The 24,009-nt window shown below is 40.8% G+C and overlaps 1 protein-coding gene across 3 annotated transcripts in view; it reads right to left on the bottom strand.

Annotated features, from left to right (window-relative positions):
* Positions 1–21,569, bottom strand: part of TUB (TUB bipartite transcription factor) — a 122,347-nt gene extending 100,778 nt beyond the window's left edge. Inside the window, exon 1 of one of the 3 annotated variants that reach the window (XM_070763792.1) lies at positions 21,318–21,569. In XM_070763792.1, coding sequence (XP_070619893.1) covers positions 21,318–21,343 — 26 coding nt within the window. In that variant the 5' untranslated portion in view covers positions 21,344–21,569. The remainder of the gene's footprint in view (positions 1–21,317) is intronic. The other 2 variants (XM_070763806.1, XM_070763784.1) reach the window with 2 other exon arrangements.
* Between the last annotated feature and the right edge of the window lie 2,440 nt (positions 21,570–24,009).

Below are 24,009 nucleotides of genomic sequence, written 5' to 3' on the forward strand. Positions count from 1 at the left end.
TACCTCAATTCAGAGACTCAGTTGTAAAAGGTTTTACCACCAGCAGCCCTAACCAATGACCATCTCCCACATTCTCCCATTAACACCAATTCCAGCCTCTGCTTCCTGCAGACACAGTGATGTATCTCTACGAGTTTTCAGGGGTCAGATGAACAGTAGAATGACAATTCCAGCCTCCGCTAGGTTTTGAGGGGAATGGAAATTGCTCTTACATAGATAACAGGTCATCAACTGGTAGTTTACGGATCACTGGTGGTCTGCAAGAAAATTTTGGTGGTCCATGGAGAAATCTTGGTAAACAGCATCCAGTCCAGGGAGCAGTTGGAATTTACTATCCATTGCGGAAGTCAGTGGCCCTTGGTGGAGAGACGCAACTACTGCTGCTCTGGGGCTAAGAAGGGGGGGCAGGACTCCAGAAGGCAAGCTTATGTCCCAGGGCTGCACATGCACTCTCAGACCCTCCTCAGTACTAGAGGAGCAGCCACAGCAGCTGCCACCAGCTTCTCAGGGGCCTCGCGGTGGTGAGCTGCAAGCTGGCATCCCTGCCCAGCTCAGTGCAGGCTCTGCACTGCTCCAGCCCCATTCAACTGCACTTCCTAGTTGGGCGCCAGTGGTGGCTTCCATACCATTCGCCCCACGAGGAAGCAGGTGGCGTGAAGAGACAATCGGCCATGCCTCTCCACCCAGTTTTCCTCAACGGAACAGAACAGAATGGAAAAGAAAGGAAAGGAAAAGAAAGGAAAGGACTACTGCAACGCTCTCTACATGGAGCTACCTTTGAAAAGTGTTTGGAAACTCTATATCGTGCAGAATGCAGCCGCGAGAGCAATCATGGGCTTCCCTAGGTATGCCCATGTCTCATCAACACTCCACAGCCTGTACTGGCTGCCGATCAGTTTCCAGTCACAATTCAAAGTGTTGGTTATGACCTATAAAACCCTACATGGCATCAGACCAGAATACCTCCGGGACTGCCTTCTGCCGCATGAATCCCAGCAGCCAATTAGGTCCCACAGAGTGGGCCTTCTCCAGGTCCCATCGACTAAGCAATGTCATATGGTGGGGCCCAGGGGAAGAGCCTTCTCTGTGGTTGCCTGGCCCTCTGGAACCAACTCCCCCAGAGATCAGAACTGCCTGTTGAATCCTATGTAAATAGTTGGTTCCTATGTAAAACGCTGTCTCTATGCAAGCTGTGTAAAAATAGAAGTCGCGCCTGATTGGCTCAGACGCTGACAGTTCTCTTTTGGCGGGAGCCGCAAAAGTATAAAAGGGTGTCTGTTCTCTGTTAAATTCAGACGCGTTCCAGCTGAATGTCACTTGTCTTAAAGAGCTGAAAATAAAGGAACCGTCTTGCTAGCCTCCTGTCTCTGGACTCTTCACTGGCAACGTCGGACGGAAGAACCTCGCTCTCACCATAAACAACCTTCCAGTCGTCCAGGCTCCTGAGTTCTTCGATCCGAAGAAATCCTCCTGGGACGCCTACATGGCCAAGTTCGAGATCTTCCTCGAAGCTGCCGGGATGAGGGACGCCGACACCGAACGGAAGCAGGCAATCTTCCTGAACTACTGCGGTTCAGAGATATTCGATCTCGCCCAGACCCTAACCGATCCACTCCCGGCCAACTCCGTCGCTTGGGACATCCTGAAAACCAAGCTCGCCGCCCACTTCAAGCCCACGAAGCCAGCCGTCGTGTTCCGGCACCAGTTTTCCAGAATGGGCCTGCTCGAATCCGAGTCAATAAACCAGTACTCTACGCGTCTTCATACGGTGCTGTCAAAGTGTAAATTTGACAACCCAGAAGCTCGCCTCACCGATGCCCTCATTTTCGGCATGAAAAATGCTACGGTCCGCAACAAGCTCCTCACAGAAGACGAGCCTTCCCTCCAAGCAGTAATCAAGCTGGCACAAACTGCAGAAGTCGCCGACGCTGCTGCCAAGGAGTTGAAGAAACATGACAAGCAGGAAGTCGTTGCCCAGATCGACTCCAAAGCTTCCTGCGCCGAGGCCCCAGACAACCTCAGCCCACCTGCCTTCTCCGAGGACAGCTGTTTCCTGCTGCAACAGGACCAGTCGAGACAACCCAGATACCCTCGCCCCGTCGCCCCCTGCTCCGGCTGCCGAGGGAACCATCCGCGCCAACGCTGCCCTTTCCAGGACACCATCTGCTGCTGCTGCAACCCCCGGGGCCACATCGCCGAAGCCTGCAGAGCCCCCATGCCAGAAGACTCTTTTTCCACCCCACGGCCTCCTCGGTTCCAGACCCAAACAGCTCAACCGCGCGAAAACCGACTTCCTCGGTTTTCTGGCCGCAGAAACTACTCAACCATCAACCGTGACTACGCAAGAGGTAAAAAACATTTTTCCGTAAATAGCACGGCAACAAAAAACAGGAGCAAAATCATAATTTCACTGCTCCTAAACAACAAGCCGCGCAACATGGAACTGGACACTGGGTCTAAGTATACCATTATGCCATGGGAAAAGCTAAAATTGTACATGCCTAGTCTCTCAAAATCTGATCTAATGCATACTACTTTAGTAATTAAGGATTTTCAAGGGGGAATAATATCAGTATTGGGGAAGGTGAATGTACCAATTATGTTCAAACATGTCAAATGTAACCTTCCTTTGATTGTTGTTGCAGGGGCTAGGCACTCTCTTCTGGGATTGGCATGGATGGATCCTTTGGGTATTGAAATCTCTGGTATTTGTAATATCAAATCTGTTGACAGTCCTAACTTCTTGCAGGAATTCCCTGAGGTCTTTAGCTCCACTTTGGGGTCTTACAAAGGGCCACCTATCTCCTTTTCTATTGACCCTAAGGTCCCCCCTGTCAGGCTCAAACCCCGTAGGGTTCCCCTACCGCTTCTTCCAAAGCTTGATCTACAGCTTGACAAGCTTATAGGCCAGGGCATTTTAGTCCCCGTGGATCAAGGGCCTTGGGAAACACCCATAGTCACGCCTTTAAAGCCTGATGGCTCTTTGAGGGTTTGCGCTGACTATAAGTCAACGCTTAATAAGGCCCTCCAGCATCACCCTTACCCCATTCCAGTGGTGCAACAACTTCTTCACTCCCTGGGGGAAGGGAAAGTGTTCGCCAAGATCGATTTGGCGCAAGCTTATCAACAGCTCCCTGTCGATGAGCCAACTGCACTCGCGCAGATTATTGTCACTCACAGGGGGGCGTTTAAATGTACCAGATTGCAATTTGGGGTAAGCATAGCCCCTGGGATTTTTCAAAGCATAATGGAACGCTTGTTGTCAGGAATTAAGGGCACTATTCCCTATTTTGATGACATATTGATTTCAGGAGAAAACCAATCTCAACTCAACCAGAGAATAAGGGAGGTATTACATAGACTGCAAGCTAAAGGTCTAAGAATCAAACCAGACAAGTGCGTTTGGGGAACTAGCAGTGTGGAATTCTTAGGGTATAGGATTGATAGCGAAGGCATCCACCCCACTACTGAAAAATTAAAAGCCATTAGAGAAGCCCCAGAGCCACAGAATAAGACAGAATTGCAGGCATTTTTAGGCCTTCTAAATTTGTATTCTGTTTTTTTAAAGCAGAAGGCAACAGCAGCAAAGCCTCTACACCGGCTGCTTCAGAAGGGAGCTCCTTGGACATGGGGGAGAACTGAGCATGAAGCCTTTTCGCAAATAAAGCAGTTGTTAACTTCCAAAAGTGTGGTAGTTCAGTATAGCACTTTGCTACCTGTCAGGCTTATGTGCGATGCGTCCCCGTATGGGGTCGGGGGGGTCTTGGCACATGTCTTGCCAAATAATACAGAAGCCCCAATTGCTTTCTTTTCCAGGACAATGACTAGTACGGAGAGGAATTACAGCCAGCTAGATAAAGAGGCTCTAGCTATAGTGGCTGGGGTAAAAAAGTTTCATAACTACCTTTTTGGCAGGAAATTTGAGTTAGTCACTGACCACAAACCCTTGCTACGCCTGCTAGCCCCTAACAAACCAACACCTCAATTTATGTCTCCTAGACTAATCAGATGGGCATTGTTTCTTTCAGGTTACCAGTATGAGCTTATTCATAAAGGAGGTAAAGCCATCAACCACGCAGATAGTCTAAGTAGGTGCCCCATGGCAGAAATAGTTGAGGACCCAGCCCCATCTGCTGATGTTTTAATTCTAGAGCTTGAGGATAACCCACTAACAACAGCAAAAGAGGTTGCTGACCACACTCAGCAAGATCAGATTTTACAAAAGGTGGTAAATTGTGTACTCAAGGGGTGGCATAACGACTCTTTAGAAGCAAACTTAATTGAGTTTAAAAACAAAAGACTGGAACTGTCATATGTAAAGGGTTGTCTGTTGTGGGGTGATAGAGTAATCATTCCTGAAAGTCTAAGGACTAAAGTACTTACTATGTTACATGTGGGCCATCCTGGGATTGTCAGGATGAAGGGTTTAGCTAGGTGGCACTTATGGTGGCCTGGTCTGGATACAGACATTGAAAGGTGGGTAGCAAAGTGTGACCCATGCCAAGAGTCACGGCCAAATCCCCCCAAAACAGCTCCAGTTGAGTGGGAGCAACCTGCAGGGCGTTGGTCCAGGGTCCATATTGATTTTGCAGGGCCAGTGGGGTCTCAATATTTCTTGATAGTGGGAGATGCATTTTCAAGGTGGGTTGAAATTATTGCAATGAATAATATAACCACTAGTGCCACCATTAAGATTCTGCACCATTTGTTTGCCACCCATGGCTGTCCTGACATCTTAGTGTCAGACAATGGGCCCCAATTGACAGCCAGGCAATTTGAATTGTTCTTGGACAACTTGGGGGTCAGACATGCTCTCAACTCGCCTTACTCGCCATGGGCTAATGGGTTGGCAGAACGGTACGTTCGGGTGGCAAAAGAGGCATTGCGCAGGTCAGGCCCTGGGGATGTACAACAGCATCTGGACCAATTTTTGTTAACACAACATATTACGCCTAATTCCCACACACACAAAACTCCTGCTGAAATCCTAATGGGAAGGGAACAATTGTATAGCAAACAGCCCCTAAAACTTATGTTGTAAAATTGGATGATGGCCGAATGTGGAGGAGGCACATTGATCATTTATGAAGGCGCATTGAGGCCTCCCCTGTACAAACCGCTAATACAGACTCTTCCCCCCTACTAGACTTTAACGCGCAACCCGCATTAATGGACATACAAATGGACTTACCAAGACAGGAAAGGTCCTCCAGCGATGTCGAGCCATCTTCATCCTCGGAGGTCGGTGTTGTGCCTGCCCACTCAACACAGCAGGCCGGAGCTCAGCCTCGGCCCCAGCTGCACTGTGGAGGTACAAGCGAACCGACCTCCACCGTTGAAAACGAGGACTCGAATGATCTGCGCAGGTCGGAAAGAACTCTGCGTAGGCCGAGCCGATTGGAGGACTTTGTCACATGGCTGGCAGATTGACTTGTCTCTGACTAAGGAGGGAGGGGTGTTGAATCCTATGTAAATAGTTGGTTCCTATGTAAAACGCTGTCTCTATGCAAGCTGTGTAAAAATAGAAGTCGCGCCTGATTGGCTCAGACGCTGACAGTTCTCTTTTGGCGGGAGCCGCAAAAGTATAAAAGGGCGTCTGTTCTCTGTTAAATTCAGACGTGTTCCAGCTGAATGTCATTTGTCTTAAAGAGCTGAAAATAAAGGAACCGTCTTGTTAGCCTCCTGTCTCTGGACTCTTCACTGCCCCCACCCTCCTTGTCTTTCATAAGTTGTTGAAAACTCACCTTTGCCACCAGGCATGGGGAAATTGACCCCCTCCCCCAACTACTGCTTTAAGTATGGTTTTATTGGGTTGTGTGATTATTTTATTAATAAGGGTTTTAAATTGTGTTTTTAAATATTGGATTTGTGTATTGTTATTATTGTTGTGAGCCACCCTGAGTGGAGGGGAGGGGAGGGACTATGGCTACAGCTCTGGAATATGGGACTGACTTTCCCAACAATATCAGCAAGCCACAGTCAAATAAGCTTCAATTATTTTGTAATAATTGCACTAATATTATTATTTTGTTACAATTAAAACAATCTTTAAAGATTTTGTTATAATTAAATGAGCATTTTAATTTCGTTATATTAAATAGGTATATTTCATATTAATAAAATGGAAGTTCTCCAATCGTTATTTTACAGATGTATTTATCTTTTTAAAAAAATCATATTAGTGGTTTGCGGGACTTTAAATTATGAATTAAGTTCCATGGGATTTAAAATTATGATCTTGGTGGTCCCTGAGGTCCAAAAGATTGGGGACCCCTGATATAGATGAATGTTTTGCTTCTACCACACAAACATGGTAGAGTTCCACCCACCCTAATGTATTTCTTTAAAACTGAAGGCAGCTATCACAGATACATTTCTGGACTAATCAATTTTACACCCACTTTTAGAACCAATTCTGAGAAAATAAGCTTGAAAGAGGATCAAAAATCCTTTGTGTCTTTTCCTCATATCAGTACATTAGTAATGGGATGGGGTAGGGAAGAAATCTTAAATATCAGTGATAAAAGCTGTAGGATAAATCAGATCAATGATAATGTCTGTCCATGTAACTCTCTTGCTCAGCCTTTTCTCATTATCTGACTACTGCAAAATATAAATAAAGGCAGAGGAGGACAATTTTATGATTGGGAGAACTTTGTGTCTATTTTTAGAGTTCCATATTGTAAATAAAGAGAATGGAAGACAATTCTTGTGATTGAGAGGACTTTGTGTCTATTAGATATGCTGCTCAGGATAATCAGTAATATGTTTTTTTAAAGGAGATCAAAGTACAGATCCCTAAAAAGGATCTTCGGAGTCTTCGGAGAGGGGTGGCATACAAATATAATAATAATAATAATAATAATAATAATAATAATAATAATAATAATCTTAATTTTCCCATTTTTAACAGATTTTTCAAACTTGCAAGCCTAAATTCCAGAATTCCCCAGACAGCATTCTGGAAATTGAAGTGTATGCATCTTAAAAGTTGCCAAATTTGAAAAATGCTGATCTATCAGAACATCTAGCTCCAGGATATTCAACCTTAGCAACTTTAAGATTTTTGGACTTCAAAACAGGCAGAAAAATGGGTCAGGTGGGGCCAGCCAGTAGGATTAGCCTGAACCAGTCCAAGCTGGATGAATCCCACCTCTATCTTTAGGGCAAATGGCTGGGAGTGACACTGAGTTGGCCACGCCCACCCAGTCACAGTCCCGTTCCGGTAGCACTGGGAATGGTGGCCTGCCGCTGTGGGTTTGTCTAGTTTAATGAAAAGGACTAGGGGAGACATCATAGCAGTGTTCCAATATATCAGGGTATTGCCAAAAAGAAGAGGCTATTCTCCAAAGCACCCTAAGGAAGGACAAGAAACAATGAGTGGAGAATAATCAAGAAGAGAAGCAACTTAGATAAAATTTCTGACAGTTAGAACAATTGATCACGGAACAGCTTGCCTCCAGAAGTTGTGAATGCTCCAGCACTGGAAGTTTTTAAAGAAGATGTTGGATAACCATTTGTCTGAAGTAGTGTAGGATCTCCTGCCCAAACAGGGAGTTGGACTAGAAAACTTCCAAGGTCCCTCCCAACTCTGTTGTTATATTTTGAAAAGCAGATAAAGGTATATTATTCTACGAGGGCTTTGATCCTCATTGAATGATTGAGGAATGATTGAATGATTGAGGTTATGCATGCAGCTTGTTCAGTTTATTTGTTTACTATTATTTCCATTTTACTCTTATTTTGTCCTTCACCCAGAGTCTTATACTATATAAATATTGTATAAGTAAATAGTAATCTATTTTTGTTTTTCTGGCAAAAATGAAATCAGCTAAAACATGTTTTTTAAAAAAGAAATGAATGTTCGTACCTTAACTTGAAAATTACCATTCTGACAGTGAATAAGCCTAGTTATTATCCACAATCATGAATATTGAAATATCTAATTAGCATTGGATTGATTAAACCAACTCAATGGCTAGACTAGGCCAAGTCAAAATCTTTAAAAATTTCCAAGATCTAAAGATCTCTTTAAGTATAGTGATAAAAAAACAAAATGAAAGAGGTAAAGAGGAAAAAAAACCTTGAATTGCATAATGTAATGGCAATTTTTATAATATTATGTTGACATTTAACTACAGTCTCTCTCAGAACATGGAATTAGGATAATTTAATATCTTATTTTAAATTCTTTTTGAAATAATTTAAAACAGAAAAATATTGATAGAATATTCAGTTTGATGGCAGCAATTGCTCCTAACAAAGATAATTTTAACTTTTTCCATCTTTAAAAAAAACTGCCATTATATTTTCCAGATCTGAAATGAGCAATTTTTAAATAAGTCCTTATTTTTTGCCAGATAAATCTCCAAACATTGACCTTTTTTTTAGCAATGATATTAAACCCATTTTGAAGATACAGACCTACTTAAAGCACTGCATAAAAGTAGGAAATTCCTGAATATAGCATTCAGTCCATGACAGAAGATACAGATTCTTCTGGATGACAGTTATAAGATAAAGATTTATGAAAAGTAATGGAGAGAGTGTATGCATTTATCAAGCAAGATTTCCCTGAACCAATGGTAGATTGCTACCATTTTGCACATGCCTGCTCCAGTGCTATCTTTGCTAGTCCAGCAGGTGGCGCCATCTCTCTCTTTTCTTTTCTTTTTAAATTTGGGGGTGTTTTTTGCTTTGTGTGCATGCACAGAAGCTAAATCTCACGAGTTGAAATCACATAAATGTGAGCATCCTCTCGTGAGATTTCGGCACATTTTTGCTTCCTGCACATGCGCGGAAGCAAAATCGTGTGAGATAATGCTTGCATGGGCGTGCATGCATACACGTACATGACTGCCCAAATGCGCAGGATGCACACGCAGTGCATCAGTATGCAGTTAAGTGGAAACCGCCGCTGCTCTGAACAGCTCATAGTTGACTCAGTCTTTCATCCTTCTGAGGTCGGTAAAATGAGGATTGTTAGGGCAATATGCTGTAAACAGTGGTGGGCTAACAAATTTTTTACTAGCACACTGTGGGTGTGGCTTATGCATTTTGTTTCAACATCTTTCAGTGCAAATGCAAAAAGTAAAGAATACAAGGGTTAGAGAGATGAGAAGGAAAATCTTACATAAATGGTATTATACACCATCACAACTTGCACACTTCCAGAGGAAAGGAAAAGGTAATTGTTGGCATGGGTGTCAAAAGAGAGGAGTTTTCATGCATATGTTCTGGGAGTGTGCTGAAGTTCTGAAATTCTGGAAGGAAGTGCAGAATGAAATAAACAAGATGTTAAACATTAAGTGGATAATTACAAAAGAAATAGCGGTATTAGATAAACAAAGAGAACTGAGAGATTTTAAAGAAATAAAAACTGCAGCACTGGAAAGCGCTCAAGCAGTAGTGGTATTAGGTTGGAAATAGGCTAAAAAATGGACATTATAGAATTGGTACTGGTACATGTTGGATCACATTCACTTTGAAATTATGGAAATAAGATTAAACAACTTTAATGAAAACAAACTGGAGAAACTGATGGAACGATGGGACAAGGTGAAAGATTATATGTTAAGTGAAATTTGCAATGAAAAGGTGAAAAATAAACTCAAGTCACTCTTTGAATTGTAAATAAATGCAAATCAGAGCTGAGGAAATAACAGAATATATACTCGTAAATAATTGAAACCCCCCCCCAATTGGTGGTGGGGAATGTATGTTTAGTTGGGTGATGGGACACATGCACAGAGGACTGTTGTATGTTGTTTGTATTGTGTTATGTGTGTGAAAAAACCAATAATATATGTATATATTTTAAAAAACATCTTTCAGTGCAAATTGGGTGCTCTGGGGTGGAGCTCCAAATTTTGCTACCGGTACTGCGTTCCTGACCGTTCCCGTAGGAGCCCATCACTGGCTGTAAACCACTTAGAAACAGTAAACTACGGAACAGTATATAAGACTAAGTGCTATTGCTATTACCATAGGAAGCAAAGAGAAAGGAAGTGTTTTATGGACATGTTGTGTGACTTAAGTGCCTCTAGAGGGCATAAGTCTTACACCTCAAGAATTACTTAAGCTTTAAAAATTCAAGGGTTTGTTGTCTTCTATACTAGCAATAGCAGTTTAGAGTTCTTGACAGCAGCAAGAGTTTACTTGCTGTAAAATATAGCAACATTTTATCAGCCTAAACAAGGGCAGTTAAAGAAGGGAAAGGCAGAGTTCTTTCTTGAGCACTTAAGAGATGGGTCATAAGGGAAATATCTTTCAACAGTTATTTGAAATTGTTGAAAATGCCAGTTTAGCATCTGGTGTTCTGTGTTGTTTGGGGTGTTTATATACACCAGAGCAAAGAAAATAGATTTCTGAGGAGCTGTCAGCTGTCTGGCCCAACTAGGATAAGATTTTATTTTATTTTATTTTCACTTTTTAGAACTGGCAGCTTTAACTCTTTTGGAAACAAGGCAATAAATCAGTCATTCCCAGAAAACACACACACACACACACACACATGTAGGGATTGTGTAAGCCAAATATTAGCTATGCTTTAGGATATACACAGAGACAGTTATCTGAAAAAGCATGGTGAAGATTTGCCCAGAAACAGTGAGTCATACAATGGCCATGAACTTTTCACACAGTAAGAAAAAACCCTCAACAGCGCTCCTGGCACGAGATAAGACACTGGCAGTGTGATTGGCTGGCAACTCAGTTACCGATAGGTGCATAAAGTGAGAATTTAGTAGCCTATCATAAGCTGTAGATCAGCGGTCCCCAAACTACGGCCCGTGGGCCGCATGCGGCCCGCTGAGGCCATTTATCTGGCCCGCAGGTGAGTGACAGGAGCACATCTAATTTTCCATGAATAAAATGTGGTATTTTGTTAGTAACTAATATCAATCATCAAAAAAGTTGCAAAAGTTTTTTTTCTAATTTTGTCATCCAGTTACATTCATTTTCTTTTCATTAAATTCCCTCCTTTAAAAAGTACAACACCAATTACATTTCTAACTTATTAACCATTATGCCAAAGTGCTTCCATCTTTCTTTATACATTTTTCTATAAGCGAAGAAAAACTTGTATAGACAATCAGATGTTAACAAAAGAAAATTAAAAACAAAACATAAACATATATGAATTTCAGACTTCTTCCCCCCCCCACTCTAAATAGTACATTTCCATTTCGTTTTTTACTTTAAAATAAGGTATGTGCAGTGTGCATAGGGATTTGTTCCTAGGTTTTTTGTATATTCCGGCCCTCCAACAGTCCGAGGGACAGTGAACTGGCCCCCTGTGTAAAAAGTTTGGGGACCCCTGCTGTAGATGATACCTTTTATAACCAATTAGAAGCTTAATAGAAATAGCCAATGAACAGTTAGGTGCTCAGAAGCCTTATTTTTGCATATAGAAATAGCCTATGATAACTAGCGTATTCAAAAGTTTTATTATTAGCCTATAGATTTGAAAAACCTTATATTTGTAGCCTATAAGAAACGTATATTAGGAGAAATTAGACTTGTATTTAGCCAATAGAAAATTACTAGCTGAAACCCCTTCATTTGCATATGAAGGGTATAAAAAGCACACCTGTAAACAATAAAGCTTTGTCACTTTACCCAGACCATTGACTCCGTGTTTCATTGGTAAGCACTAGTAATGGTTTCAGGATTGGGCCTCGTAAAGTGAACCATCACAGGGTTGTCGAGACCCCCGTCCAGCGGGGATCGCGTCTCGTCACACACACACACACACACACACACACACACACACACACACACACATATATGTATTGTTCAAGACAAGATTAAAATACAAAATAGCAGAAAAATGTATAAAAGAAATGAAAAAAGGATAAAGAACACAAAACAATCAAAACATTTTAAAATGTGCATACCCCCCCCCCCAAATACACATATTATCCTCTGTAGTTGTAGTGATTACTATATTACTACATTAGATTCCACCCCTTGTGAAACAGACCCTCTTTAAACTACTAAATCAATTTGGAAATTATTGACCTGTCTTCTCTATATTATATATTATATTAGTGACAAAGTAGTTAACAGGAATAATAATAATAATAATAATAATAATAATAATAATAACAACAACAACAACAACAACAAGAAGAAGAAAAAGAACTGGAAAAAATAACAAAATATCATGATTTGGCCATAGAAAATATGCGATTATGAATTAAACATGTAACAGTGATATCATTGTCATCGGGACACTTGGTACCATGTCCAAGAATTTTATAAAAGACATCAAGAAATTGCAGCTTCCTGCAATAACACCAGCAGAACTGCAAAAAACCTGCACTACTCAGAACATCATACATCTTAAGAAGGTCCTTGGTTGATATCTAGGATGCCGGTAGCAACTTGTATCAATCATTTGTGAATGTTCAGTTGACTGAGTTTCATGTTTAATGAATAAAGTAAACAACAACAACAACAACATTTTAACTTCCATTTTATTGAGCATATTATATGAAACCAAATAAATAATATATAGCACAGCTATAATTGTTATAATTGCAGAATGGGGTTTATAAAATGCCAAAAAAGAAACCCCGTAGAACATCAAAGTGGAAAATTTGACTTGAAAATAAAATTTTAAAACTACGAAAGAATGTCAGCAATTTAAAGTACTTACAAGAAGGAAAATTAAGAAAAAAGCTGAAAAATAGTATATACAAAAAATACAGCCTGGAGGAAAAAATAATATTGGAAATCACGGAAGAAATAAAACAGCATGTAATAGCAATACTAAAGAAAATTGAAGATGCAAAGGACGAATAAAACAATACCATGAAAATGTCCAGTTTAGAAGTAAGCAACACCTCTTCTACCATTCCTTGATGAAAATCAAGTCCAAATTAATGTTCACCCATGCAAAGAAAAAACTTTAAACGTTTGGAAAGAACTGTGGGAAAACCCAATGGAATACAACAAAGTTGCCTTCTGGATCAAAGATATTCAACAACAAGCAACACGAAACAAAATTCAAAGATATTATAATAACAACTGACATGGTTATAAAGCAAGCAAAGAAGATCAAGAACTGGAGTGCACTTGACCTGGACGAATTGCATGGATACTGGCTAAACACCTGACCAGCCTCCATCATCACATGGCCATTCAATTTAATCAAATGCTCCAAAATTCAACAAACAAATAATGGTTAACAGCTGGCCGAAAATATTTGATAATGAAAGATCCAGAAAAGGGCACAGAACCAAGCAAGTATCGCCAATTACTTGTCTGCCAAAAACTTTCAAACGTTTTACAGGAATACTGGCAAATTCAGTATGATGGAAAACAGTCTATATTCAGTAGAACAAAAAGGAAATTATAAAAAAAATCAAGGGGGCAAAAGATCAGCTGCTCATTGACAAAATGATACTAAAAATGTAAAATGAAGAAAATGAATGTAAATATGGCATGGATTGATTACAAGAAAGTATTTGACTCTTTACTCACAGCTGAATTAACACCTGTCTGGAAAACTTTCGAATCAGCAAAGATATCTGTACATTTTTGAAAGCAAATGTGCAAAAATGGAAAACATTTCTAACAGCAAATGGGGATTACATTGCTGAAGTCAACATCAGATGAGGAATCTTCCAAGAAGACTCAGTTTCAACACCACTGTTTAACATGTCATTTATTCCATTGACAATAATGGAACACAAAACGGGGACACCAAATACCAAGCCAACATGGCAAGATAAACCAGCTACTCTACATGGATGACTTTAAAATGTATGCAAAAAGCCCCACTGAACTTAAATCAATACTCAACACAGTTCAACTGTTCAGTAGTGACATCAAAATGAACTTAGGACTTGAAAAATGTGCTATATTATCCTTGCAGTGAAGAAAAATGAAAAAAAATATATAGAAGGAATAGAACTGGGAATTAGTAATGAATGAATAGTAATGTAATGAAAGCATTACCAAAGGATGATGGTTACACATATATAGGCATATTGGAAGCAAATAATACCTTGAATGGAAAAGTCAAAAAGTCAACACAAAAGGAATACATCAGGACGGTCCGCAAAATACTAAAATCAAAGCTTGAATGCTGGAAACATAATTAAAGCCATTAATACATGGGCAGTTCCAGTGATATACTTCTCAGCTAGAATCATCAACTGAACTTTGGCTGAACTGGAAAACATGCAAACTTTTGAATATGTACCACGGTTTACATCCATGAAGTGACATTGACAGGTTATACCTGCCAAGAAAAATAGGAGGCAGAGGGCTATTGCAAATCCGTCAAACTGTAGAAGAAAAACGAAGTTTGAATGATTATGTGAACTAAAGTATAGAAAAGTTGCTGCAGATTGTGAAAACGGAGAACATTATAAAAACAATAGAAACAAAGGCAGAATATAAGGAAAATAGCTGGATGACAGATTAAATAGGTGAAAAAACCAAAGCTTTGCATGGACAACACTTGAAAAACATTGAAAAAAATGTGATGACACTCTTACATGGGCATGGCTTAAGATGGGAACCATCAGGAAAGAAGTGGAAAGTTTAATACTCACTGCTCAAGAAGAAGCACTACAAATTAATGCCATGAAAGCGAAGATACAAAAATCCACTGAACCCAAACTGCCGGCTTTGCAGCTACAAAGTTGAAACTGTTTTACATTTAATATGTAAGTGTAGGGAAATCATGCAAACTGATTACAAAGCTAGATATGTTTGAGTTGCTAAATTAGTCCACTGGTCATTATGTAAAAAATATGACATACCTGTCTCCAAAAAGACATGGGAGCACAAAGTAGAAAAAGTTACGGAAAATAAAATGGTGATGATCTTGAGGGACTTTTGAATACAAATGGATCATCATTTAGAACACAACATGCCAGATACTGCAGTTGTTGAGGACCAAAGCATATATTTTATTGATATTGCGGTACCAGGAGATGCCAGAATCGAAGAAAAAGAACTGGAAAAAAATAAAAAATATCATGACCTGGCCATTGAAAATACATGGCTATGGATGAAAACATGTAACAGTGATACCCATTGTCATTGGGGCAGTTGGTACCATGTCCAAGAATTTCATAAAACAAATCAAGGAATTGCAGCTTCCTGCAATAACACCAGTGGAACTGCAAATTACAGCAATACTCGGAACATCATATATTTTAAGAAGATACTTGGTTGATACCTAGGACGCTGGCAGCGACCCATATCAACCATTAGCACCAGTCAATAGGATTTATGGTACATCTTTAAATGTTCAGTTTACTGACTTTCATGTTTAATGAATAAGAGAGATAATAATACAAAAGTAAAGTTTCAAAACTGTTAACAAACTCTTGCGGAGAGGGGCGGCATATAAATCCAATAAATCTAATCTAATCTAATCTTATTGTAATCCACTCAGAAAGTTTACCACGGCATTTATTTTTTATTTTATTTATTTTGTCCAATACACAATGAGGGTTTTAGTGGGTATATATCTATATACACATAGTAAAATACATGATGAAGGTTATAGAGGAGATACTCATAGTAAAATATATCTAAGAAAGAATAGAAAAGAAGGTGTAGTAATAGAACATATCAATGAAAGAATAGAAGAAGAGATATAGGAATAGAAGAAAGGTATAGGAGATATAGGAGAGCAATAGGACAGGGGACGGAAGGCACTCTAGTGCACTTGTACTCGCCCCTTACTGACCTCTTAGGAATCTGGATAGGTCAACCATAGATAATCTAAGGGTAAAGTGTTGGGGGTTTGGGGATGACACTATGGAGTCCGGTAATGAGTTCCACGCTTCGACAACTCGGTTACTGAAGTCATATTTTTTACAGTCAAGTTTGGAGCGGTTAATGTTAAGTTTAAATCTGTTGTGTGCTCTTGTGTTGTTGTGGTTGAAGCTGAAGTAGTTGCATCTTATTTAACCCAAATCATCAAACTCCCTCTTTTCTCCCAGGCAGAATGGGAGGGATCACAGAAAATCTGGAGAAGAATGAGGAAGAATCTATTCTCTTGGTGGAAACACCCAATACGATACCACTCAGGTCAGAAGTATTTTTGTCTTATCTTCAATATAATGTCAATCTTGGTCAAAGAGGAAGTTGTTATAGCCCATGCTTCACTAATGTGGCAAAACCAATCTCAAGATCTAAGGGATTAGAATATTATTTATTGGACATTTATTCTCATGTAACGATTACCTTGACAGTCTCAATAAGGTCACCTCTCATGGTTGATTCTTATGGTCAACCACCTCTCATGGTTGACATGATCAAGCAAATATTGGGAGACACTAACTTAATATACAAGTCATCCTCAACTTATGGCCACGATTGAGCTCAGAATTTCTGTTGTTAAGTGTTGTGGTTGGCTCTGGGGAGGTGGATGCAGGGGGAAATTCAACATGTCACAGGCCCGTGTTATTGCCGACAGAATCAGTTCAGAGTTTAGTTTCCTTGGACAAAGAAGAAGGTGGGAGTGACTCGGCAGAGGAGGGCTTGGCACACAGCCCAGGCAGTCAATCTCCCTTATCTTCCTTGATTCAGATGATGACATTTTGGACCCACGGAAGCGCAGAATTATGCATAGAAGAGACCAAGTAAGAACATATTACAGGAAATAAGTGAGGCCACCTGTGTTTGGATGGGGCTCCAGTAATTAGGGCTGCTGCTATAAATAGCAGCATGTGGGTTTGGCCATTGTGGAAGAATATCTGATCAGAGTTCGTCAGGAATCCTTTGTTTTCTGGACTTTGTTGCTTTTTCACGCCTTGGAAAACAAAGCAGAGCAATGTGTGTGTGTGTGTGTCTCACTTCGTTGGAAGAAGAAGGGGTGTGAAGTTTCTTCACAGCTGCTAGCTAAGTACTTAATGACTGCTTAAGGGAAATTGTACAGTCTACCCGGTTGTTTTGGGAAGAGTGCTCTTTGCAATACAAAAAGAGTGCTTAGTTTATTTTGAATTTTGTGATAAAGAACATTGTTTTGAATTTTCAAACGTGTGTGTGTCTGAAATTTGTACCCTTGAATTTTCGGGAGGCTCCTATCAGAGAGCCCGGCAGAACATTAAGTGAGACATTTGTTAAGTGAATTTCACCCCATTTTACCACCTTTCTTGCCACAGTTGCTAAGAGAATCACTGCAGTTGATAAGTTAGAAACCTAGTTGTTAAATGAATCAGGCTTCCCCGTTGATTTAACTTGTCAGAAAGTTGCAAAAGGGGATCATGAGACCTTAGAGCATAACAACGATCATAAGTATGATTCAGTTGCACAAGCATCTGAATTTTGATCACATGATCATGAAAATGTGGCAAAGCTTGTAAGTGTAAAAAAGTTACAAAACTGTCACTAAATGAACTGTTGTAAGTCGAGAACTACCTGTACATGATTTTTAAGAACATTATTGAAGGGCAGGAAACCCTTCAACATTATTGGAGGCCAGTGAAGGGCTACCAGAATTTTTACTACCACACTGTGGGCGTAGCTTATGCAGGATGCCCTGCATTTTCTTTCAACATCCTTCAGTGCAAATTGGGTGCTCTGGGGTGGAGCTCCATTTTCACTACCCCACTGCATTCCTCCCCATCTGGGCAGCAGCCCATCCCTGCAGGAGGCCCTCCCAACCAAAAACGGAGCTCAGGAGCCCATTTTTGATGGCAGAGTACTTGGGTCACCATAGGCACATACACACCAACGTGAGTGACATCAATATGGCCATACCCATCCTGGCTATGCCCACCCGACCCACCCTGAGGTCAAACACAACCCTAGTGTGGTCCTCTATGAAATCGAGTTTGACACCTATGCTCTATAGTAAGACAGTTAGAAAAAAATCCATTTCTTTGTAAAGCTATTAATGAAGATCTCTGGTGCTCTGGGTCTTATAATGCTCATTTACAGATATTTTATCTAGTTTTTATTTATTTAGCACATGGCAATTTATATCTACATCTGTATAATAGAAGGTGAAAATTTGCAAGAACTAACACCATCTAGTCACAAAAACGGTTACTATAGAATTGAAAGAGCCAGGGTGGTGCAGTGCTCAGAGTGCAGCACTGCAGGCTACTTCAGCTAACTGCTAGATGTAGTTTAGCAGTTCAAATCTCACCACCAGCTCAAGGTTGACTCAGCCTTCCATCCTCCCAAGGTGGGTAAAATGAGGACCCAGAGTGTTGGGGGACAATATGCTAATTCTGCTTAGAGAGAGCTGTTAAAGCACTATGAAGCGGTATATAAGTCTAAATGTTATTGCTAAATGCTATTGCTATTGAAAGTGATTGTGTAACATTACACAATCGCATTGGCTGCCGATCAGTTTCCAGTCACAATTCAAAGTGTTGGCTATGATCTTTAAAGCCCTACATGGCATTGGACCAGAGTACCTCCAGAACTGCCTGCTACCGCATGAATCCCAGTGACCGATAAGGTCCCACAGAGTTGGCCTCCTCTGGGTCCCATCAACTAAACAATGTCATCTGGCGGGCCCCAGGGGAAGAGCCTTCTCTGTGGCAGCCCCGTCCCTCTGGAATCAACTCCCCCCAGAGATTAGAACTGCCCCCACCCTCCTTTTCTTTTGTAAACTACTCAAGACCCATCTATACCACCAGGCATGGGAGAGTTGAGACACCTTTCCCCCAGGCTCTTTATATTTTATGTTTGGTATGTATGTGTTGTTTGGTTTTTAAATATGATAGGGTTTTATATGCTTCTTTTTTAATATTAGATTTGTTTTGCTATAATATTGTTTTTATTATTGTTGTGAGCTGCCCCGAGTCTTCAGAGAGGGGCGGCATACAAATCTAATAAATATTATTATTATTATTATTATTATTATTATTATTATTATTATTATTATTATTATATTAGACAATTAAAGTTGCACTCAACAAGGGGTTGGATTAGACAACTGAGGTCTTTCTACTCTATCATTCTAAAAGTTCCTGAAACATTTTCCGCCCATCAAATAATTTATTTTTTTTACACATGTGTTATCCAGATATAAATCTTAGAATAGCTACAAAGCTGTAGCCCAGGAGTCCCCAAACCTTTTACACAGGGGGCCAGTTCACTGTCCCTCGGACTGTTGGAGGGCCGGACTATAAAAAAAACCCTACACACAATGCACCTACCTTATTTTAAAGTAAAAAACAAAATGGGAATGTACTATTTAGAGGGGGGGGAAAGAAGTCTGAAATTCATATATGTTTATGTTTTGTTTTTAATTTTCTTTTGTTAACATCTGACTGGCTATACAAGGTTTTCTTGGCTTATAGAAAAATGTATAAAGAAAGAAGGAAGCACTTTGGCATAATGGTTAATAAGTTAGAAACATAATTGGTGTACTTTTTTGAGGAGGGAATTTAATTAGAAGAAAATGACAAAATTAGAAAAAAAACTTTTGCAACTTTTTTGATGACTGATATTAGTTACTAACAAAATACCACATTTTATTCATGGAAAATTAGATGTACACTCCTGTCACTCACCCACGGGCCGGATAAATGGCCTTAGTGGGCCGCATGCAGCCCGCGGGCCGTAGTTTGGGGACTGCTGCTGTAGCCCATTACAAACACTTCATAAATCTTTTTTTTTACCTTGACCACTTTTTTTATGGTAGGAGAAACTCTGCCACAATTTCAATACAGCTCATGTAAATAGAAGATATGGGATGCATAGTCTGCCTACAGCCAAAATATGCCTTTCAAAGCCTTTTCCATATACAGTGATCCCTCGGTTAGCGCGGGGGTTACGTTCCAAGACCTCCCGCGCTAACCGATTTCCGCGTTATACCGGATGCGGAAGTAAAAACCACCATCTGCGCATGTGCGCCATTTTTTTCATGGCCGCACATGCGCAGATGGTGGAGTTTGCGTGTGGGCGGCGGGGAAGACCAAGGGAAGTTTCCTTCAGCCGCCCAACAGCTGATCTGCTCCGCAGCGCGGAAGCAGCGAGGAGCCGAAGATGGGGTAAAGGCAAAGGGGAAACCCCATCTTCGGCTCCTCGCTGCTGCCGCGCTGCGGAGCGGATCAGGTGTTGGGCGGCTGAAGGAAACTTCCCTTGGTCTTCCTGCCGCCCAGGCAAAGGGGAAACTCCAAGATCGCTTGCCGCTTGCCGCTTTGCAGCTTGGAGCCTTGCTTCGCCTCCTTCGCTGCAATAGGCAAGCGGCAAGCGGCAAGCGATCTTGAGAGAGAGAAAGGAGGGCGACTTGCCAGTCCACGCCCCCCTGGATGAACAGCCTCGCATGGCCCCAGCACCGGGCTCCGCTGTTGCCTCCGCCCCCATTCGGCTCTGCAGCTGAGAGGCCTTCCCGGCAGAGCCCTCCCCAACAGCTCCCGCTGCCAGCGCAAAAAAGAAAAGAAAAAGAAATCCCCAAAAGAGGCAGGCACAAAGCGGGGGCACAAGGGGAGCTGCCCGGCAGAGGTTGCTTTTTTTCTTCTCGTGGGCAAGTGGAGGGGGGGAGAGAGAAGGGAGGAAGAGAGTGTGAGAGAGGAAGAAAGAGAGAGAGAAATGATAGAAAAAAGGGGAGAAAAAAGAGAAATGAGAAAATGATTGAAGCATAGTGACAGGAAAGAAAGAGAAAGAGACAGAGAAGTGACTCTTGGTGATGACGTATGACGTCATCGGGTGGGAAAAACCGTGGTATAGCAAAAAAACCGTGTAGTATTTTTTAATTAATATTTTTTGAAAAACCGCGTTGCAGCGTTTCGCACTAATTGAGACCGTGCTAATCGAGGGATCACTGTACCTATTATTTAATAGTGCTGTCCTCTCTCTGCATTTACTCAGAGATACATTCCAGTGAATTGAATTTGTTCAACAATGAAGGAAACGTAGATTGAATGATACTACAAGCATTACAACTTACTTATAGCTCAGTTTGTCACAGCTGTCAGTTTCCCCACCTTCAGACTTTTTTCTTTTATTGCAAAAGCATTAATATTCATCTGATAACGTTTTCTCCCTTCACCCCACTCCAGTTTCACCTTTATACTATTCATTACTCTTCATCACAGTGACACTGTTCTGGAAGAACCTTTTATCTGCAAAACAAGCATCATTTTTGGGCAAGATGAATTATGTGATGGAAAAAAAGTCACAGCACATTGCCACGGAATATAAGACGAGAAAGACAGAAAATGCTAAACCCTGTTCACATTTCAGTGGGAAGTTCTCTCTTTTTCAGGTGTGATAATTATAACCTGAAAAGCTGTCAGTTGTGGCAACATAAAAGCAAAGCATTTATCACACAGCAGCAATGAAGCAATGAGGACTGGTATCTAACAACAAAATTGCACACTTACTAGTTTGTTGAATTATAAGAAGCCATCTTTGGTTCTGGTTATAAATGTGAGTGATTTAAAAGTTGTGTTATAGCTTGAACGTCCTAGGGATTGGTTGATGTCTTCATATGTCTCTTCGGTACCAAATATATTCAGCTCAGTTCCTAACATTACCAGCGTAGTAGTGCAAATTGTTTCTTGTCAGGGTAATTTCACACACATGATTACTTAGTGCTCAGTCATTCTCATCAATGTTTGAACTCCTCCCATTGTAAAGTATTCTGTTTGTGTTTCCATGAGCAACAAGGAAATTGCATCTGCATACATGAATTACCAAGACAGAAGCATTTATAAATGTAGATATTTCTTTCTTTTATATTTGTTGATAGCTGCAAAGTCATGTCTGAGGGCCCCATGGACAACATCCCTCCATGCCTTCCTGTCCTCTACCATCCTCTGGAGTCTATTTAAGCTCACGTTAACTGCTTCAGTGACTCAATCCAGCCACCTCATTCTCTGCCGTCCCCTTCTTCTTTTGCCCTCAATAATTCCCAACATTAGGCTCTTCTCCAGTGAGTCCTTCCTTCTCATTAGGTGGCCACAGTATTTGAGTTTCATCTTCAGGATTTGGCTTTCTAAAGCAGTGTTTCCCAACCTTGGCAACTTGAAGATATTTGGACTTCAACTCCCAGAATTCCCCAGCCAGCAAAGTGCCATTTTCAGTGATGGCAAAATTATACAGAAGAACCATAGAAGAATGAATTTAAAGTCCCTGATAACCATAATGGGGTGGTCACTGACCTCTTGCCAGACATCCTGGAATGTGGAGTAAAATAGGCCTTAGAAAGTCTGAGCAATAACAAAGTTAATGGAGGTGACATTATTCCAGCTGACGATGCAGTAAAAGTGCTACACTCAATTTGCCAGCAAATTTGGAAAATTCAGCAGTGCCCACAGGATTGGAAAAAGTCAGTTTACATTCCAATTCCAAAGAAGGGCAATGCCAAAGAATGTTCAAACTACCTCACCATTGAACTAATTTCACACACTAGCAACTCCCCCCAGAGATTAGAATTGCTCCCACCCTCCTTGCCTTTCATAAGCTTCTTAAAACCCACCTCTGCCACCAGGCATGGGGGAATTGAGATACTCTTTCCCCCTAGGCCTTTACAATTTTATGCATGGTATGTCTATGTATGTTTGATTTTACAATAGGGGTTTTTAACTGTTTATATTGGATTGTCATATGCTGTTTACTACTGTTGTTAGCCACCCCAAGTCTGCGGAGAGGGGCGGCATACAAATCCAATAAAATCAAAATCAAATCAAAAATCAAAAGTTATGCTCAAAATTCTACAAGCTAGTTTCCAGCAGTATGTGAACTGAGAACTACCAGAAATACTGGCAGGATTTCAAAGAGGCAGAGGAAGTATGGATCAAATTGCCAACACACTTTGGAGAAAGCTGGCGAGTTTCAGAAAGACATCAATTTCTGCTTCATTGACTATGTTAAACTTTTTAATTGTGTGGATCACAACAAATTGTGACAGGTTCTTAAAGAGATGGGAATACCAGATCATCTTATTTGTCTCTTGAAAAACCTATATGCGAGTCAAGAACCAGGAGTGAGAACTGGACATGGAACCACTGATTGGTTCAAAATTGAGAAAGGAGTTTGGCAAGGCTGTATACTGTCACCTGCCTGTTTAACTTATATGCAAAGCACATCATGAGAAAGGCGGGGCTAGATGAATCAAAAGTTAGAATTAAGATTGCTGGGGAAAATATCAACAACGTCAGGTTTGCAGATTATACCACTCTAATGGCAGAAAGGGAAGAGAAATTAAAGAGCCTCTTGATATGGGTGAAGGAGAAGAGTACAAAGTTAGCTTGAAACTCAACATTAAGAAAACTAAGATCGTGGCTTCTGGCCCTCTCAATTCCTGGAAAATAGATGGGGAAGAAATGGGAGTAGCGATAGATTTTATTTTCCTGGGCTCCAGGATCACCACAGAGGGGGACTACAGCCAAGAAATTAAAAGACACTTACTCCTGGGGTGGAAAGCTATGGCAAATCTAGACAGTATACTAAAAAACAGAAGCATCACCTTGCCAAAAAAAGTGCATATAGTCAAGGCTATGGTTTTCCCAGTTGCAATGTTTGGCTGTGAATGTTGGACCATAAGGAAGGCTGAGTGCCAAAGAATTAAAGCTTTTGAACTACGGTGATGGAGAAGATCCCTGCAAGTCCCTTGGATTATAAGGTGATCAAACTGGCCAGATCAACTCTGACTGCTGTTTAGAAGATCAGATCCTGAAGTTGAAATTCAAATATTTTGGCCACCTAATAAAAAGGAAGGAGTCACTGGAGAGGAGCCTAATGCTGGGAATAATTGAGGGCAAAAGAAGAATGAAGCAGTAGGCATGAGCTTTAATGGACTCTAGAAGATGGTAGAGGACAGGAAGGCCTGGAGGAACATTGTCTATGGGGTTGTGATGGGTTGGATACAACTTCACGACTAACAACATACATGCTCTACCATGGCAAAAGCCAACAATTTGATATTTTAAGCATCATCACAAATTTGTAGAGTAATCAATTCAGCATTCTGACAATCAGGTTTTCTTTTCCATTTTAATGGAATTTAAATAAGAATGTTTCTTCTTAGATTTGTAAAACAAATGGGAGCTCTTTTAAAAACAAAAATATTGC

The sequence above is a fragment of the Erythrolamprus reginae genome, chromosome 1 (assembly GCF_031021105.1).
Source record: "Erythrolamprus reginae isolate rEryReg1 chromosome 1, rEryReg1.hap1, whole genome shotgun sequence".
Lineage (NCBI taxonomy): Eukaryota > Metazoa > Chordata > Lepidosauria > Squamata > Dipsadidae > Erythrolamprus > Erythrolamprus reginae.